The sequence below is a fragment of the Ochotona princeps genome, chromosome 31 (genome assembly GCF_030435755.1).
Source record: "Ochotona princeps isolate mOchPri1 chromosome 31, mOchPri1.hap1, whole genome shotgun sequence".
Lineage (NCBI taxonomy): Eukaryota > Metazoa > Chordata > Mammalia > Lagomorpha > Ochotonidae > Ochotona > Ochotona princeps.
Window position 1 is genome coordinate 3,151,971 of NC_080862.1, and position 13,527 is coordinate 3,165,497.

The window sequence follows — 13,527 nt, forward strand, 5'->3', positions numbered from 1 at the left end:
TGGCTTATTATTCTACCAGCTAAAATCTCCAAGATTTTTCACACATTTTTGTCAATTCTTTCTTTAGCCTGAACTGTTTGATTTCTTTTTTTGAGTTCAAGCATCCATTACTAACATTTTTCTAATATTTGGGCCATCCTTTGAACCCGGAAAGATCCTTCTGAATCATGATATTTCTGTATATTTATTATAATCTTCAATTTCTTTTTTTTTAAGATTTATTTATTTTATTACAAAGTCAGATATACAGAGAGGAGGAGAGACAGAGAGGAAGATCTTCCATCCGATGTTTCACTCCCCAAGTGAGCACAACGGCCGGTGCGCGCCGATCCGAAGCCGGGAACCAGGAACCTCCTCCGGGTCTCCCACACGGGTGCAGGGTCCCAAAGCATTGGGCCGTCCTCAACTGCTTTCCCAGGCCACAAGCAGGGAGCTGGATGGGAAGTGGAGCTGACGGGACTAGAACCAGCGCTCATATGGGCTCCCGGGGCTTTCAAGGCGAGGACTTCAGCCGCTAGGCCACGCCGCCGGGCCCATAATCTTCAATTTCTTATCACCCATATTACTGATACAAATGTTGGTCATATTCCAGATCCCTGCTAATAATTTACGTATAGCCCCAGCCATTGAGCCATCTGGGGTGTGAACTAGCAGATGGAAGATCTCTCTCTCTGTCTCCCCCTTTCAAGTAAAATAAATAAATAAATAAATAAATGAAAGAATAAATAAATAAATACATAAATAAATTTTAAAATTCTAAAAGCTGATCGTAGTACCCTAAAACACTAACAATTTTTCTTCGTATCGTCAAATTCTGTAGTTTCTTTGTATGTTTTTTTTTGTCGAAGAATTCCTTCTGACATGCCCCACTGTCTGATGCAGCCACAATCTCCTTGGGGTGTTGTGATACAATCGTCCAAAACCAACTGACTTTAAGTTCACTAAAGAAGGAGATGTTTTCTTTCCTCTTGCAAGTATTGACGTCTAAATTTTCACTAAAAAAAAAATGCTCACTTTTTCTGTAATGCTGCTGTACTATCTAAGGAATTTGAAGAATTAAGGGTGGTGGTGGACAGAAGGACAATAAGAAGCGAAGTTTCCTTGACTAAGGGTCAAATTCTGTCCTTATACACACTCAGGTGCAAGATAGGAAATATTCACTTTTCCATAGAGTGTGAACTTGATTGGTGCGCTTTTTGGACATGAGCAATTGGCAGTCAGGCTGAGCCATCAGCTCATACTCACAGCATCCCTGTGCTTCATACACTGCATGAGGATTTGGAACAGGTGCCTGGACTGCTTAAGGCTGAAGCTGAAAGTGTTCTGGATCATGCACATAATCTCTTCTTTGTCTTGAGGACGCAGGACCCTGAAAGAGAAAGCCATGGCCATGAGTCGCCCTCCCCAGGAGGGGACGAGGCAGCCGCACCAAGACCAGCAGCTCCCACTGGGGTCTGAGACGTGGGGCCAGGAAAAATACAACCAGAACTGGCCTTTTGCTTCACAGCAAGGCCCGTTTTAGGAGCCTCCCTCTTCCCTGGAAATGCCATTCCTCAGCTGGGAAAACAGCCCCGCGCATTACTGGTGGGCATCCTGGCACGGGCTAAGACACACAGTCACGCAAACACGAAGCCCCGTCTCCACCTCCCTGTCACTCTCAATTCCAAAGTCGAGGGTCACCGGCTCACCCTTGGTCCAGGTGCTTGTGGGTGAAGGCCAGGATGTCCGCCGCCCTGCCCGTGCCTTCACACACCACCACGGGGTCGCGGTCTTTGACGGTCTCCCACACGGCGAGGATGACATTGGGACCTCCTTCCACCACGAGCCCCACCACAGGCACGCCTTGTCGGGAGCCTGTTTCAGACAGCAAACGATATACACCAAACTGTTACAAAGGATCTCCAATGCAGGCAGTCAGCCATCTTGGTTTCTAGACACAAGTTTTTCCATCAACTTAAATCTTCAGTGTCTGTACAAGCCCCTGTCTCCCAACTTAAAAAAAAATTTTTTTTCTTATTTTTATTGGAAAGGCAGATCAGATTTACAGAGAGAAGGAGAAACAGAGAGAAAAGATCTTCTCTGCTGGTTCACTCCCCAAATGGTCCCAATGGCCAGAGATGAGCCAATCTAAAGCAAGGAGCCAGGAGCCTCCTGTAGATGTCCCACCCGAGTTCAGAGTCCCAAGGCTATGGGCCATCCTCTGCTACTATCCCAGGCTACAAAAAGGGAACCAGATGGAAAGTGGAGCAGCTGGCACAGGAACCAGAACCCATATGGGATCCTGGAGCTTGCAAGGTGAGGATTGAGCCATGGGGCTTCATGCCAGGCCCACCCCTGTTTCTTTTACTATCCGAATTGAAACTTGGACTTCATTGTATTTAGTTATTTATTTAAAGATTTTACTTGCTTTGTATTGGAAAGGCAGATTTACAGAGAGAAGAAGAGACAGAGAGAAAGATCTTCCACCTGCTGATTTACTCCCCAAGTGGCCGCAACAGCCAGAGCAGAGCTGATCCGAAGCCAGGAGCCAGGAGCTTCTTCAGTAATTGACAAAAGTAAAAATACTGCCCAAGAAACTTTACATTACAAATATACCTAAAAGTAAACAGGGCAAAACAGTCATCAAACACTGCCAGTGCAATAAACTTTTATTGGTTGTGGTTTCTAGAAACAAAATGGGATGGGCAGTTCTAAACGAGGTTTACATTTCTGTTTAGACCAGTTACCACTGTTTGAATTTTTCTTAATTAAATTACTTTATTAAAGTATGGAAGCTCACACACACACACACACACACACACACCAAAAAGAAAAAAAAATACAGAAATGATAAGTGGGTCATTCTTTTCAAATAGATAGAAAGTGAAAAGAAAGCCACAAGAAGGCATGCACAATATATCCTTTTTACATTTTCAAAACCATATATATGCATATATATTTTATATGTATTTATAATTTCATATGTAACTGTATTTATAGCATATTCTGGAAGTGGCTAGAAAAAAAAAATAGAAGTGACCAGAAAACTCTGGAAGGACATATGAGAAACTATTGCTTGTAAAGGGGGGAGAAAAGGTTTAGGGAAATGTGGAGCAGGAGCTTTGTTCATTCCATAGATTTTCCTATTTGATTCGAGCTTCACATATTGCCTTAAACTACTATTTATTCAGCAATACCATGACTCCCGTGGAACAGGAGACTTTATCCTAGCTTTTTAGGCCCTCCTCTATCCCACCTCCGTCTCTCTCCTCAGCGGAAGTCTGCAGAGCCAAAATGCAATGTCTCACAGCAAGTGGACTACCAAATACTTCCAAAAGCCCTCTCTGGGGGATGCTGGGGCCTCTGTCCCTTGTAGGTCCTTCTCAGAGACCAACAGGACAAGGCAAGAGGCAGCTCTGATGGGTGGGGAAGCGGGCAGAGTCTGGACACTGAGGTAGCTGCCATCCCCTGGACCGTCACTGCGAGGCTCCTCTGGCACGGAGCTGAGCTACGGCTGCAAGGAGAAGCAGCGTGCTGGCTGCAAGCTTTGGCTGAGATGCCGGCTCTGTTCCCGCCCCACTCTAGCTCATACCTCCACGGCTCCAAAAGCGAAGCCCAAGCCCAGCCCTGCAGCTATAGGTATAGAAGGGGCTGCATCAACTTTTCCAACAGCTTAAACCTTCGGCATATTTAAACATATAGCACTCAGCCCTCCTTCTTATCCTACTCCCAGGCTCTACAGATGTCACATGTGAGCTGGTTAACAGACACCAGGACCCTCAATCTACGTAACTGCTTTCCTGTTCCTCCTCTCCTCTCCACCCCCTCATTTACTGCTACCTCCTGAAAAGTTCTTCCTTATTATCATAAAGAAAATGTAGATGTATCGACTCACAGACGTAGCTCCTTGAAGAATATAGTCAGGCCTGGTGCCAGTGGCCTAATGACTAGTCCTTGCCTTGCGTACACCAGAATCCCATATGGTTCGTACCCCAGCTGCTCGGGCGTCCAAGCTCAGAGCCCATTCCCTCCAGCTGCCACTGCCCTCTTCCCACAGACGTCCCGCACTTCTCTCCCTCCATGGAGCCGAGCCTGCAGGATCTCGGAGGCCTTGCTGAAGTCCATCCTCCCACGGACTCTCCCTTGACCATCCTGACCCCCAATATGTCTTCCTCGCTCCCACTGCTTTGTTGTGCCCTGCTTTCTTCCAGCTGTGGGTTCACACATGCGAGCTCCATCTCTGGGACCTCCACGGCTCGGACTTTGTACAGAGAACACAGCACCCTGCTCCACGTTAGACGCCAGGGAAACCTGCGGGACTCACAGCTGTGGATTTTCTGCAGTGAGAGGTGTTTCTCCAGATTCCTCCGGAGCTTCATTTCATTGCCGTACTTGCCCACGGTGCCGTCGTCGGCCAAGATGAAGTGCGAGTGCATGCTGTTGAGGGTGGTGAGCTTGCTGAGAGGGTTGCCCAGGGTCTGATAGAGGCACACCACCTGAGACGGAAGGAACAAGAGAGGGTCGGCACGCGAGCCCTTCTGCAGCTTCAGCTGTGCCCAAACCCTGCTCTGTGCAGCAATCCAAGTTAAAGAATAAAATGCCACCTCCTGTTCACAGCAGCGTTTCTCAGACTGTCCATGGGGAAGGACTCGTGTTTAGGGACCAACCCATGGTCCTACCCTGCACAGCTGGAATGCAGCCCCTGCAGCATGAGTTCACCAACAACACACACCGTGTTCGACATGACATGTACACCAGTCATGCCACATGGTTACAATGTAAACAATGCTTCTAAATACTTGTTTTCCATTTCCGTACTTATCTTATTCAAGGCCTTCAAAAAAATATTACAAAGTATCTCACCAATATATAGATCACACTATTATCAAAATACCTCCTTTTATATAATCTGTTTGGGAATACTTTGGTATTGAAGAACAAGAAATGAATAATAACAACTAATCAGCAACACTGCATTTCATTCCATATAAAAACATCATCATAAGCCATCAGACCCTTACTGCAGTTACAGATTCTACTTTAAGAAGTCAACATTCTTATTGGCTTATTGTTTCATTTATGGGTAAGGCAGAATGGCAGAGGGAGAGAGGCAGAGAAAATGAAAGAAATAAACTTATGTCTGCTTAGTCACTCCCCAAACGCTCACACAGCCAGGGTTGACCAGGGCTGAATCCAAAGCCAGAACGCCACTCAGATTTCCCAAGTAAGTGACAGAGACAAAAGTACTTACGCCGTCACTTTGCTGTTTTCAAAAGTGTTCATTAGCAGGAAGTTGGATTTGAAGCAGAGTTAGGGCTCAGTTGGGCTTAGCCTACGGAACCACAGAACCCCAGCACTGTCTGCCGCTTCTATACTTTTAGAAGCAAGCCCACATTATAGACAGCAGACCAAGTTCAGGCTCTTCCACCCTGAGTAATCTCTGCCTCCTTTCTCAGGTTTCTTTTCCTAATATATAAGTACTATGGACTTTAAAAAATGGACATAAAGAGCATGAATTTTAGAAACACTACATTTTAGGGCGCAATGCGGTAGCCTAGCGGCTGAAATCCTTGCCTTGCATGTTGGGATTCCATATGGGTGTTGCTTCCTATCCTGGCTGCTCTGCTTCCCATCCAGCTCCCTGCTTGTGGCCTGGGAAAGCAGTGGAGGACGGCCCAAAGCCTTGAGACCCTGTACCACATCGGAGACCCAGAAGAGGCTCCTGGCTCCTGGCTTCAGATCAGCTCAGCTCCGGTCATTGTGACCACTTGGGGAGTGAATCAGCAGATGAAAGATTTCCTTTCTGTCTCTCCTGCTCTCTGTATGTCTGACTTTCCAATAAAAATAAAATAAATCTTTTTTAAAAAATTACATTTGAAAAGCTACCTTAACTCCAAAGCATGACACTGAGTCCAGGAGTCAAAAAAATGATTAATAGATTAAAAACTATTTTGTATTGATTGACAATGTACTATGAACAACATACAAGTTAAAACTTGGAGAAATTCATAAAATACAGCAAATAAAAATATTACTAGACTAAATTATAATATATAAAATATTTCAAAGACAAATATAAAAGATACGTATGTATGTATATAAGACTAAGTATAAAAGCCCTGCTTAAAAGTGTTGAAAGTCATTTGAAGACATGTTGAATCTCACTGGTAAATACAGAAATAAGATTAGGTCTTATTTTATACTTATCAGCATGACAAAGTTTGACAAAGCCATATTACCCTGGCTGACCTCTGACCTGCCAAAGGTCCCAGGAAGTGTGGGACCATCCTAGTCACAGAATACGAGCTGTCACCACCTTTCCTGACGGCCATGGGTTGTGTTTCCGAATGTACATACTCACTGGGCCATCCACCCGTTCTACCTTGAGGATCACTGTTAGGGAAACAAGCAAGCTAGTCTAAAGATTCGTAGATATTTCAATCACAAATTAATGGAACTTTCTACAGAAGTGAGAGACAGGAAACCACCTAGGTGGATAATACCAACGGCAGGGTTTATCAGTTCAACGTACAGTCAAATACTATCAGGCACAAGAAACCAGAACACCCCAGTGATTCATGGTTGTCGTTTCCTAACATTCTGTCCCATTCAAAACAGCCAACCTCTTTCTGACAGGGCAAAGAGTGCACCACATCGGGCCAGGAAAACACATACGATATGCTTAAATTCATGAGTTTAAAACAGATCAGGGGTGGACATCTAGCCTAGCAGTTAAGCTCTCTGCAACCCACGGTGGAGTCCATGGGTTCAAAGTCCCAGCCCGGCTCCCCAGTCAGCTTCCTGATCCTGCAAACCCTGAGAAGCAGCTACGATTGCACAAGTCGCTGCTTCTCTGCCTTCCACCTGGGAGACCCAGGCTGCGTTCCGGGCTTCTGGCTTCAGTCTGGCCTACAGTCCTGGCTATTGTAAACATTTAGGGAATGAACCAGGAGATAGGAGCTCTCTTTCTATCTCTCTGCCTTTCAAATAAAATTAAAAAAAAAATCAACACGGATACATGTAATGTTCCAGTAAGTTATCTTTCTTCATTATACCTTCTCTAATATCTGATGTTTTTACTGAAAACTTAGTCTTGGCAATAGATACGTGCATTCCCTTTTCAACTAACATGTATAATGAAAGAATTAATATATAACAATGAATGAAACAGATGAGAAAATGGAAAGTGGCTAGGACAGAATTAAGAATCCATCTCATTTCACCACATGTAAATCCTTACAAGTATCAAGCAGCGCCAAGAGCAATTGAAGAATTGCTAAGAGGAGCAGCGTGATTTGTTTTTTTATTGTAGATGAATCATTCTGGATGCCATAGTGAAAACACATTGCAATCAGGGATAGCAGCCATGATAAGAAAGGCAAGTATAATCACTCAGATGCCAGATGATGGTGTCCTAGACCAGGTCAATGACAGTACTCAGCAGGAAAGGTCATACTCTGGGTGTGTGTTTAAAGAGAAGATAAGATAGTTTATGAACAGATCAAATCTGAGGTGTGAGACAAAGTTTGGTTCCAGATGAGTCTCAACTTTTTCACTTGAGTCACTGCAATGCTTATTTTTGAGAAACAGGGAGGAAAACAGTAGGAAGTCAAGAGCCCCCTTCTCCATTACATCTCAAATCCAGTTGCAGCGTTAAGTTGGAGACCTGGACACAGGCTGATTTCCTGGCTGTCGGAGGATTGTCTACTTACGTCTTTTCCAATGAGGTCTTTCTGGTTCTCAATGACACCCCAGGGGGGGATTCCTACGGTGCAGATTTTTCTCAAGGACTTGGAGGAATGGGCTTTCAGAGCCTCCCCAACGTGCTTGGACACGCCTACAAAACAACTAGTTTAGAAGTCAAGTTTTAACTCACGGATCACATAAGACGCAGTGACCACCAGAGAGAACAACATGGCAGAGGAGTTTTTGCTCAAGGCCACTCTGGAAGGAAGTTGCTGGCAAACTGGAATCAGCTGCTGGTATCTTGGCTCCCTGTATTCTCACTCCACACCTTTTTCTGCGAGCACTGACCTCTGCACCCAGCCAGAGGGGTTCTCTTGCTCTGTGCTGTTTCTATCTACCATCTTAGTTCCAACCCCGTTCTTGCCTAAGTAGACTGTGCATTGTTTTATTTTTCCATGATACACTTCCATAGGCATAAGGAATTCCTCTTCCAGCCTCCCACTCCCTCCCCACCACTGTTTTTCCCCTATCATTACAATAGTATAGTCCTTCAACAACAATCACTACTTCATCATTCTTTTTCGCTCAGTAAGCCAACCCTGACTTCAGCATTGTTGAAAGGGTGTGTTCCTAATCTTTTCCAATGTCCCAATAAAGCATCTTAGAGATGTGTCCCTTGCTTGGCTAAAGTAAGCAAATTCAAGGTTGTAAATTGCTACAGTATTCTGGGCTCTTTGATACAGGCTGTGGGCATCCCAAGTGATGACTTAGCATGCTGCCTCACAATGTCATCCATTTAGCTAGTTACTGTGCACTTACCATAACTCACTCTTGCCACTAAACCCAGAGCCCATATTACTCATTTTAAATCAATATCCCATTATCCAAATTTTTAAAAAGATCTATTTATTTTTATTGAAAAGGCAGATTTACAGACAGAAGGAAAGACAGAGAGAAAGATCTTCCATCTGCTGGTTCACTCCCCAAATGGCCACAACAGCCGGGCTGAGCCAATCTGAAGCTAGGAGCCAGGAGCTTCCTCCAGGTTTCCCAAGCTGGTGCAGGATCCCAAGGCTTTGGGCTGCTCTCGACTGCTTTCCCAGGCCACAAGTGGGGAGCTGGATGGGAACTGAAGCAGCCAGGACATGAACTGGCAGCCGTATGGCATTCCAGTACATGCAAGGTGAAGAGTCAGCCAGTAGCCATCGACACCGGGCAATCCAAATGTTTTATATATATTAGGTGCTGAAGGCCTATGACAGCGAATTAAACCAATGCCAAAGACTCATGCAAAACTACATTCTGCCACAGTTGAGAAGCATCACAAGAACAGACACAAGTCCATGTGCAGAGCTGCTCCGGGATAAATGCACCCAGGATCATCCAGGGATGTTACTGCATCCTGCTGCTGTAGGGCTGCGGTGCAGCCTGAGCTCTGAGCTCCAGCAAGCTCCCAGAGAAAGCTGTTCCTCCAACAGGAAGGCCCTGAGAAGCGCTGGCAGAATAGGTGTCACAGATGGTGTGCATGTCCCATATCTTTTGTACAGGAAATAGAGTGATAAGGTGAATTGCCCATTTCTTAACAGTACTGATAATGAGAGAATGGCTAAAGTTTCTTCACACAAGATTGTGTGATTGCTAGGAATACTACAATGAGTGTAAAATTTGGATTTGATGCTCATCCTATGAACTATCTCACACTATTGTGTGTGGGTTTCCTTAGGTTAGTTAGCTCTGCTGTTTTTTGTTGTTGGTGGTGGTGCTTTGTTTTGTTTTCCTTTTAAAGTGCGGGGTGAGCACATAGTCAGGAGGGTAAGACACCAGCTGAGACACTTGTGCCCCCAGACGGAATATCTAGGTTTAACTCCCACATTCAGCTCCTGACTCCAAGTGCTGATCAAGGCGCAACAATGATGGCACCCTGCCACCCTCGTGGGAACACCGGGGTTGAGTTCATAGCTTCCAGTTTCAGACCTGGCCCACTCCCAGCAAACATGGGCATTTGGGGGGTGAACTAGCAGACCAGAACATTCTCTGCCCTCCTCCACTCCCTGAGGAGCGAGGTCTCAAATAAAAGAAAATTCAAAAAAAATTAAAGGAACCTAATGTAGTTACTGAACTAAGACATTCACAAGTTTACTTTTCTATGAGTAGTGCAACACTTCTTGGAAAGAAAGTGCTGTACAATGGACTTAGACCTCTTTCACTCCCAGGAAAGTGAAACAATTATTATCTATAAAATGTACCTGATGCACTACAAGACTATGTATTCATCACAGCTCAGATCTCTCAGATTGACTTTTTTTTTTTTTTTTTTTTTTTTTTGGTCATTTGCTTCTTTTTTTTCCTTTTTGGTCAAAAGATATCATGGGTAACATCAGTATGTGTTGTGAATTGCTCAGGCACACATGTAGGTCCTGGCCCCTAGCACTCAACCAGGAAGGAGATTCATGGCGCTCAGTAAGGCCCCCTGAGCTTCAGACAGCTGGCACTATAGAATTTAAGACGCAAGTGAGCAAACTCGAGACACTGAGATGCCACTCCACGAGTGTGGCGGCACTTGCTTGGATCTTGAAGTACAGGCAGAATCTAGCGGAAGACACTCACTGGGACATCTCACATGAAAGGGAAGAGAAGCCAAGAGGAGATGGGAAAGCACGGGTTAATACGGTAGAGAAGGCCTGTGGAGTTACCAGGGCTTCCTTCTGGCTGCACATCAGACAAACTCTATCAGCTCCACCCTGAAAATCTCTAATTCGTCCTGGGGAGCGTCTACGCGTGTGTATTTTTAAAAATCTCCCCAGGTGACTGCAACAGGCAGACACTTTGTAAATGCTGAGATAAAGAAATAAGATTCAGAGACCACTGTGTGGAATTCTTGACGCTCACCATTCTGTTCACCTCGTGGCAACAAAGAGGAGATAGAAGCAGAGAACAGAAATTGGGGGCTGGGGGGAGAGAAAAGAAGGAAGGAAAGGGAAGGAGAGAAAGAGAGGAAACAAGGGAGGGAGAAGGACAGGGGTATTTTACCAGTATTGATGCCTTCCGAAATTATCCATGCCCCCGTGGTCTCTGCAGCTTTGACCAACCCATGGCTGAAGATCTCTTTAATCTTGGAGGGCATCTTAAAGCTCTGGATGCCCCCATGGACGGAGATCACCAGCTTCGGCAGTTCCATCTTCCACTCTTTTAACATTAAATGTAACAGATGATCCAATCTGGTATCATAAGAAGTTCGAATATACTGGAAAAAAAACACATACACATACATACATACATGAACAGAAAATGGTGAAACATTCACGGTGGGGCAGGAACAATAGGCACTCAGCAGGGTGACCAGATGGCCAAATCCAGAAAGGAAGTGTCTGGGAGCATATTAAAGCTTCAAGGAATGGAAATATTTACTTGTAGAGGATCCCACACCCCCTTTAAGTTCCTTCTGGGAATTAAGAATCCCCGTAGGAAAGCTTCCTCTGGTCTCAGAGCTAGCCCACTAATGTTCTCCAGAAGATCTGCATCCATAAATAAAAAGCTTTAAGACCCAGAGAGGGGCCTGGTGTGGTAGCCTAGTGGCTGAAGTCCCCCCCAAATTCAAGAGGAGTTATTCTTTCATTCATCCAAACATACTCTTTGCATAGACTCCTCACCCTCTACGGTAATTGTGTTTATTCGCTCTTTCTTTCGTCAAACTTTAAGCAATGTTATTACATGAACATATGCACTTGAAGGAACACCAAGTATAGGCACCCGGTCAATATTTATTAAGTAGATGCAAAAAATGAGTACGTAAAAGTGAAAGACCAAATACAAAAACAAAAAGAAGAAGAGTAAAACTTACAGTAAAAGTTACACACAAGGTTCTCTAAGAATCAGTCTCCAAAAAGAGGCAATTTTTTGGTCAGCTAAAGAAAGCATTTATGCGCAAAGTTCCGAGCCAGAGGCCTAATAACACACTGCAGATTCCTGTACAGCCAGATTATAAAACTTCACCAGAACTGCACTATCAGAAACGTGTTTCGCCGTCGACCCGACTCCTGATCACGCTCTGCCGCACTGATGAACCAGCCGTTCCCTGACAAGCGCCCCACCTGCGGCTTCCTCAATAAAACTTATCGTGCACAAGATACAGGAGGGATAGCGCTGCAAATCACAGGCAAAATCCCCTTGCTGGGTGAAGACAGGTGCTTTCAGGCAAAATCCCCTTGCTGGGTGAAGACAGGTGCTTTCCGGAGAACATACCCTCACGAGAACTTAGGAGATGAGGACAGTTTCAAGCTATGAGGAATCTCTCTCTGTGCTCACGGCTCAGCCTATACCTGCTCACTGGTACTAACTTTTCTAGGAGCAATAAGCTACAGCCTTCTGCAGGGTATACGTTTGCAAAAGAAAAAACGTTCATTAAACATGTGGCCATGCCACCACTGGAAAGGACCAATGGCTCCCAGACATAAAGCAAATAATCACATCATTTTTGTCTAGGACTCAATAACTTAGATCCTTTGGCAATAAAGCCAGGATATTGGATGATCTGCCCTTGGAGATACGTTAGCGGTTATCCTGTTCAAAACCAGAGAAAGGCCTGGAGTTGTTAGGAAACCTTGGAGTGGTAGATGTGATCTCCATCTTGGAAGTTAATGGTGCCAAAGGTGTCTGTAGAGCTTTTCGTTGTGTGTTTCTCAACAGACCACGGTTCATTGTCGTTGCCGTCGGCAGCTGATAGGGTCCACACATCATCTATTCCTTGATGGTCTCCAACCAATCGGCCACAGTAGCATCTTAAATTCAGAAAGAAATTTTTAAAAAACCTCAGAAGAGGAAATGGATGAAATATTTCTACACGTTCATAAAGCACTTGTACAAACGGCATAAATAGGGTTACTTCCCAAAAATCACAGAAAATGGAATTAAACAATATGTTCGTTTTGGTGCAAAAACATTACAGATTTCTAAAAATTTAATTCATTTGAAAGACAGAGTGACTGAGAGAAGGGGAAATCTTCCAGCCATCCCAAATGTGTGCAGCAGCAGGGGGACAAACTAAACCAAAAGAACGTACAGCAGTCTAGGTGTCCCACATGAGTGCGCGGACCCATACGTGCGCCACTCTCTGTTGCTTCTCCAGATACTCCTTAGCAGGAAGCCGAATCAGAAGCAGAGTAGCCGGGACTTGAACCAGGCACTCCAAAACAGGACGTGGGCATCTCAAACGGCAGCCTAACCTACCACGCCACAACATCTGCCCTTTGTACGAGATATTTTCAAATGAATACATACTTATCACCATAAGATTTTTCCCAAGAACATTTCGAATGTGTAGTACTTCACATGAAGACTTTGGACATTAAATTGTGTTCTGAATTTAGAAACATCTTCAGGGGTCCTCCCCCTTGACTGTACATTATAGTCATTTGGGGAATGTTTAAAAGACAATACCAAGGTACTGTGGCAGGCAGGCTAAGCTACCGCTTGCAAAGCCAGCATCTGACTGAGTGGGTGGAAGTTTCTCTCTCTCTCTCTCTCTCTCTCTCTCTCTCTTTCTCTCAGCCTTTCAAATGCATAGATACATTTCAGAAAGAAACTAAAAATCTCCTGCACACTTCCGTTCAGAGCAGAATTAACAATGATCACGAGATGGAAGCAACGCACAGGTTTCTCAATGGACACATGGACAAAACCTGCAAATAAAGCAACTTGAGAGCTGACAAGTTGGGCCACGACCAAAGCAGTCCCTCCCCAAAACCAACAATCTCCCTTCAATGAGACTGCAAACTAAATATAGCCTTGATAACAGAAGCACAACAACTAAACAGAACTGACCCTCCCACAGCTGGCTCCCTGAGCACATCATGACCTGGGGAC

General features: G+C 44.8%; 1 protein-coding gene across 2 annotated transcripts in view; it reads right to left on the reverse strand.

The window, feature by feature from the left end:
• TRPM6 (transient receptor potential cation channel subfamily M member 6) overlaps positions 1–13,527 on the reverse strand; it is a 106,712-nt gene that overhangs the window by 68,934 nt on the left and 24,251 nt on the right. For both annotated transcript variants that reach the window (XM_058657368.1, XM_058657367.1), the window contains 6 exons: positions 12,266–12,443; positions 10,696–10,909; positions 7,692–7,816; positions 4,304–4,475; positions 1,689–1,854; positions 1,246–1,369 (listed from right to left, as the gene is read on the reverse strand). In XM_058657368.1, the coding sequence (XP_058513351.1) occupies positions 1,246–1,369; positions 1,689–1,854; positions 4,304–4,475; positions 7,692–7,816; positions 10,696–10,909; positions 12,266–12,443 (979 nt within the window). The remainder of the gene's footprint in view (positions 1–1,245; positions 1,370–1,688; positions 1,855–4,303; positions 4,476–7,691; positions 7,817–10,695; positions 10,910–12,265; positions 12,444–13,527) is intronic.